This window comes from Ambystoma mexicanum, chromosome 3p (assembly GCF_040938575.1).
Source record: "Ambystoma mexicanum isolate Mex_15411 chromosome 3p, UKY_AmexF1_1, whole genome shotgun sequence".
Taxonomy (NCBI): domain Eukaryota; kingdom Metazoa; phylum Chordata; class Amphibia; order Caudata; family Ambystomatidae; genus Ambystoma; species Ambystoma mexicanum.
In genome coordinates this window covers 591,638,937-591,645,299 of record NC_090925.1, presented here as the reverse complement: position 1 = coordinate 591,645,299, position 6,363 = coordinate 591,638,937, and the positions used below count along the sequence as shown (strand labels likewise).

The 6,363-nt window shown below is 45.2% G+C and overlaps 1 protein-coding gene across 1 annotated transcript; it reads right to left on the bottom strand.

Moving 5' to 3' along the window:
• Positions 1-1,953: 1,953 nt before the first annotated feature.
• On the bottom strand, positions 1,954-4,770 carry LOC138580643 (P2Y purinoceptor 1-like). Its single transcript, XM_069651344.1, has one exon. The coding sequence runs from the start codon at positions 4,489-4,491 to the stop codon at positions 3,421-3,423; it is 1,071 nt and encodes a 356-aa protein (XP_069507445.1). The 5' UTR covers positions 4,492-4,770; the 3' UTR covers positions 1,954-3,420.
• Positions 4,771-6,363: the final 1,593 nt, after the last annotated feature.

Sequence of the window (6,363 nt, the reverse complement as noted above, 5' to 3'; positions counted from 1 at the left end):
TCTGTTGTTTTTCCTTTGATTTATGACCCCGTCAGAAGTAACATTGTATAATCCTGTACGTGGACAGAGTTCCTCATTTAAAATCACCATATGATGTGTGCTGAAAATTAAGAAATAAAAAGGTTAAAAACAAAATCTTTCGTTTGGTTCAATCAGTTACATACAGAGGTTTAAAGTGTCAGGAACTTTTAGGATCTGGGATCCCCCCTATTATTTTTTATTGGAAGTTGTTCCAATATTTATTTCAGTCATCTTTAGAGTTCCAGAACTGTTCTTTTTGCATTCAAAGGATTCCAATGCAATCTTTGGAGCTATTCACTTCACTTGGGTTCCCCCTGAAATGGTCGAACAGCGTGATAATGCTTTGCTAAGGGTGTGGAGAGGACTAAAGGGAACACTTCCGACAGGGACGTCATTTCATCAAAATGCCAGGGGTAGCAGACGTGACATCACACGACCTTTGTGCCCCTGATCACATCACAGGAAGTGATGTCATTTGACCCCACCCCAAATTGATATCGCGGGAAGTGATGGAACACAACCTTTCACCCGTTGACAAAACAGGAAGTGGCATCACATAGCATTGTACACTAGGAAAAATATGTTTACGATATCACTATATCACTGTGATGTACATTTCATACCTGAATGGATCGCCATATGTATCGTTAAAATCAGTGTATATAGGCCCATATTACCAAATTACTGTGATTGCAAGCAGATGTCCATGACCAAATGATAATGATGTGTTATTATGTAGCACTTACGCTTAAGCGCTTTACATAGAACACATATACACCCACTATCACCCAACCTGTGTTGGTACCCATTTATCGACCTCAGAAGGATGAAAGGCTGAGTTGAGGCGTTTGAGAACAGACTAAATAAGTGACTGAAGTGTGCCTGAAATAAACCTTTATTGAGTCTAGCAATTATTGTATAGAATTCCAGAAAGACACATTTTTTGCCATTCGTATTCTTTCTTATTTAGGTTCAGTGCTGAAAGTGTTAGACTTGTGGCCCTCATTTTCTTATTTTTCTTATTTTTTAAGGGGCCTGAACAAGAAAGCCAGCCACTCCAGAATTAAAGAGCGACATGGTGCTGGCCGCAGCCCAGGAACTTGCATTGGAAAAAAATAAATAAAAAAACATTTTCTTTTTTTAGAGGTTGCATGGGAGACCACAGAGGTCGCAAGGGAGACCTCTGAGGTCGCACTTGCGATCTCTGGCGATCCCCAAATGTGGTCCCTGACTTCTGATGCCTAAAGTGCCATGTTTGAGGCAGTCTGGGGTACAAGTGGCGAAGCGCCTATTCATCTCTATGCCCCGGCAGAAACTTGACAGCCAAAATAAAACATGCATTTCTTGGCTGTATGTTTCCTTTTGGTATTCACGTGTGTCCCTTTCTATTTTGCATTTTCTGCTGCATCAAGGATGTGATAGCTTATTGTTCATAGAAACACAACTACTCCTGGACTACTACTCTGTCAATATCAGCATGCGTCCAGTAGCATCTTTACGGGACATGCGCACTGGAAGCCGGCCAGATTTCACAGCATTATTGTGCTATGTTAAGAAGGCGGGGCTTGCCAAACTTCGTCTGAACTTCGTTTTTTGGACGCGATGCAAGTCACTTTACCATTGGTTCTGGTTACAAGTCAGCTGTTATAAGTTGAAAGCGAGTGTAGATGGTGCACAACCACAATATAAAATGCCGGATCAGAGTTGGCAATGGAAAAAAACTCCACAATCACACTTTTACTAAAACATCTGCAATTTGCATGAGTCTAACTTCCGAAAGCCCCCACAGAACTTCCGGCTAATCTGAAATCTACTTTGACTGAAAAGAACAGAAAAAGGAAAAGCAATTCAGTGGGACCCAATGCATTCCCCCTCCCCTCTCCTTATGGCCATCTAACCACCCCTCTCCCAACCCCTTAACACCTGTGCTGTTCCATGCTGTTCTACCCCTTATCCCCAACGCCACAAGCAAGATTACAGGTCCCCTACTTTTATGTTGTAGCATGTCAGGGTGGAGCAGCTCTTTCATTTGTTCCCCTGGTGCTGTATGTTTTCCCCCAAAGCCAGTTTGACTTTCTCCAGAGCCAGGGCAGTGAGATGGTTACGCAGGGGTATTCCAATATGGAGCACATATGCAAATAGTGACCACATCTTTCCGGCCTAAGAACTGGACTTGCTTTGCAATCCCATCCCACCATTGATGCCCGCCTTTGATGCCCACAAGACTTTAACAAGCCAAACTGGTTAGATCTATGTTTAATCTGCGCTCTGCTGGTTCAACACGAAGAAAGTTTTGCAGCAGAACACCAAGGGGACACACACGGGCCATCTACGTGTGTTGCTTTGCTTCAGTGCACTCACGATTCCACCATGAGGTTTCCAAGCTTGATGGCAAGCCTGAGAGATAACAGAAATAAGCCTCAATGCAAACACAACGTTCTGGATTCTCCAGCACTCTCCGCCCAGACGAAGGACACGCGACGCCCCGTGTAAGCATCTTCATAGCAACAAAATGTCGGTGGCAACCTTGGACAAGCAGTGCTAGTGATGCCAGCTGCCCAAGAGAGTTTTCGAAGCTTTAATGCCTTATTATGAAATAGCCACAAAAGCCACGATGTTGTCATCCACCCATCTGCATGGTTCCACTGATTTCCTAAACAGGCGGCTGAGCTCATCGTAAACACTGAAGTATGAGTCAGTGCAGCGGCAGGACCAGGACTCCATTGAAATCAATGTACTCGTAAAACGCATGGCTCTTGCAATAAAACCAATATATGAACACATTTCTCATTCCAAGTAATCACATGCTAAAACATGCCTGGCTTTAAACTCAGGCATGCCATACAGACGAGTGAGATTTTGAGCGAGCGTGATTTTGCTTTTCGGTTTAGATAGTGCAAACCTAGGTAGGGTGCACCTGAGCACTATACAAGTAATGTGAGTTTAACAGAGGCCGGTGGAAGGAAAGGTCACAGGTTATTGTAGCTTGGATATCCCATACTACGGGGATGGTACATACCTGGGAGAAACAGGTCCTAAGCTATCATCTGTATATCATTGCAGGGAACATATATGTACACTGGCAGCCAATCCTTTAAAGCGGCGACTTTTAAGGAGATGAAATGTGCAGTCTGAGAGTTGAAGTTTAGCCCAATTTGTTGTGCGTTTGTGGGATTCAAAACAAAGAAGTCATCAGGCATGTTTTCTTGTGAGACATCCAATTTCATGATATAATGAATTGTCTTCTTGGCAAATATACATACATGACAGGCACAACAACATTTAACTGTGGCTGCAAGGTGGACAAGAAGGAAAATGAGTAGCGCGTATTCTTCACTTAGCCAGTTCCCTGCATTTAGTCTCAGATTTCGGAGAAATTGATAGATATTAAGTAACAAGTTATTGTTCATCTAAAATTTCACGTTGTTCCTCATTGACAAATGTCTTGAGTTTAATTCTTTCAGAAAAATACTCCATCCGCCCCATTTTAAGAAAGAAACACGTTTGCCAAGCCTGTTTCCGAAACTTTCTCAGCTTAGACACAAAGTTCTCGTTGGTGACCAGGTAAACCAGGGGGTTAATGGCACTGTTCATGCAGGCCAAGCCCCGGGTCACCTGGTAGGTGACATAGATATTGTTTAAAGTCTGAGAGCAAATTCCTTGAAGTTGCCAAACCCTCGACAGCAAGTTAAGAGCTCGAAACAAATGATAAGGAAAGAAACAGACTGAAAATAAAACCATGACAATAATGACCAGTTTTACGCTTCGTTCTTTCAATGCAGGGTCTATGTTCTTGTTTTTCCACAAAACGACGAGAACATGGGAGTAACATCCAATAATGATCATGAAAGGAATAAGAAAGCCGGTTACCATCATGATGAAACTATATGGCAAGTACGTGCTCAGGCTGTCGTTTCCCGTAGAGTCGTAGCAGCGCAAGGTGTTATTGTCTGTTTTCATGAACACTAAATCCGGCAAAATCTGTATAATCACCCAAATCCAAACAACAGCGCTGACGAGGAACGAATGACGCAGTGTCTGGAAGCGGCCCAACATTTTCATGGGGTGGACAATACCCAAGTATCGCTGGACACTGATGCAGGTGAGGAATCCAATGCTGGCATAAAGATTGACATGGAAGAGGCAACGGGCAACCCTGCAGAAGGGCAATCCAAAGACCCATACTTCTTTGCGTATATAATAAGACGCGAAGAATGGCAGGGTGATCACGTACAGGAGATCTGCGACACCGAGGTTGCACACCAAGACGTTCAAGCTATTCCACTTCTTCCAGTTCACGCACAGATTCCACAAGCCCAGGCCATTGCCAAGGATTCCGGCCAGGAAAACAGTCAGGTAGACAGCGGGCAGGTAGTGGAAGGTGAAACCTTTGTTTACCTGGCAGGGTAAAACACTCAGATTCGAGATGGCTGTGGTCAGGAGTGATTCTGTCGAATTGCCAGCTTGCATTGTCTGCCTTCGATAATATTCCAGAGCCCGGAGTTAGGCGCTGGAGGTTGGAGTGGATCTTCCCTTGCAGAGGGCTGCCTTCCGATGCTCAATGCAATAAAGTGCCTTCATCCTTCCAGAGAATAAAAAGTTGCTGCAGCCTTGCAGGGCCGCCTTCCCGCATTTCAGTGCGCACTGTTTACTTTCCAGCAGTCAAGTTTAGCTTGGAAAATTCCTGGCATTAATTTCATACTCCGCGCCTGTCGGCGGCGAGCTCCAGGGATAAAAAACACATCGCCTCTCCGAGCGGGTAAACTTCAAGTGAACTTCCATGAAATTGACAGCAAAGAGCTTTGGTCCTTATCTCCAATCTCCTGCCTTCCCTGCTCCCCCTGGGTCCTAAACACTATCGGGTACTCTGCTCTTCTCATGGGAGCAGGTCTAACTGAGGGATACAATTGGCTCGGGCACCAATGAAAAAGTGGCACAGAGTCAGGAATGGTAATGTATTGCTTTTGTGACAGACTGTTCAACTAGTACCCAAGAGGGAGGTTTTTTTTTTAATATGTTGCAAAATGCTGACTTTAAAGAGCATTCGTTCAGCAACACTCCCAAAAGTAGTAGCTGCAGAGTAAAGTCACTCATCAATGGCCCACATTGCAAACAAATGGCCCACTTTGATAAAAAAAAAAACTGGCCTACCTTAGCATGTTCGGATGGCAGTTTGGCCATTGTCCTCTTGCCCTACAGGTCAATCCAAGCCTGCATGTCAGCTCTGACCAGAGAGCTGCCACTAATCTGTGCATCCATTCGGAATCCGGCCACTTTGAAGTGTGAGGCTGTGAAGCACACACACTGGGCACAATTACCATCTATTTGATATATTGAATGCAGTGCGCAACCACATATCACATGTATGCGCCATGTTATGTATAATTATAATGCGGGCCAGATCTTTTTTGTAAGTGGAGCTTAATCGCAAATAACTAGAGGTCATCCATTTTATCTGTGCTGTGCCAACCGAGAAGTATACATGTGTTGAACCCTGTAGGAACAGTGCGACACCCCGCCGTTAGGGATGTGAAGTAGAGCTTTGGTTCTCAGGGACTCCCTTAAAGCTAGGATGTTTTAATAGGGGTCTTGTCTCATCATTATTCATGCTTCACAGTAGGTCGAGACTTGGGTCCCGAGTTTGCTGTACCTTGAGAATCAAGCTACACCTGACTGATGCCTCCTAGTGAGCCAGACACGTACATGGTGAGGTATGTGGTCCCTTGCAGAAGAGATACGAACTATCAGTTCAGCTGGACTGCTCTTTCTGGGGTGGAACCAGCCCTCATTTTCATATGGTGTTTCGCCTTCTGCAATGAATTAATTTATTTAAATTTTATTTTATTTATTGAACATTTGTATGGCGCCTATACAGCAGAAAGTCTTTCCAGGTGCCATGAGACAAGAGGGCAGGGGGGGGAGGGGGACAAATTACAATAACGGTCCTACTAGGGCTTGTGACATTTGGATGGTGCAAGTGCTGAATCAGGAAGTACTGGGGGAGGGGTAGAGAGGGTGAAGGGATGGGATAGGGAGAGGGTGGAAAGGGAGAAGTGCTGGAGTGTGGGGGTCCCAGGGCTGGGCAAGTGCTAAAAGGTGCCGGGGGGAAACCAGGGGGTAAGGGACAAGTGCGAGGAAGGGCGTGGAGTGGCCTAGGTGCTAGACAGAGAAGGGTGGCCGAGGGCAAGTGCTGGTAAGAAAGGGTGAGGGGGAAGACTGGTCGAGGGGGGCCTGGTCCCACTAAGACTCATAAGGGTGCACAAGTAACCAGTTGCAGCAACAGGAGGAGACTAGCAGGGACTGGGTGAGAGAAGGAGGAGGAGAAAAGGAAGGTATTGAGAA

Bases quoted from the DNA above. Each gene is read 5' to 3' on its own strand.
- LOC138580643 (XM_069651344.1), bottom strand. From the start codon at position 4,491: ATGCAAGCTGGCAATTCGACAGAATCACTCCTGACCACAGCCATCTCG.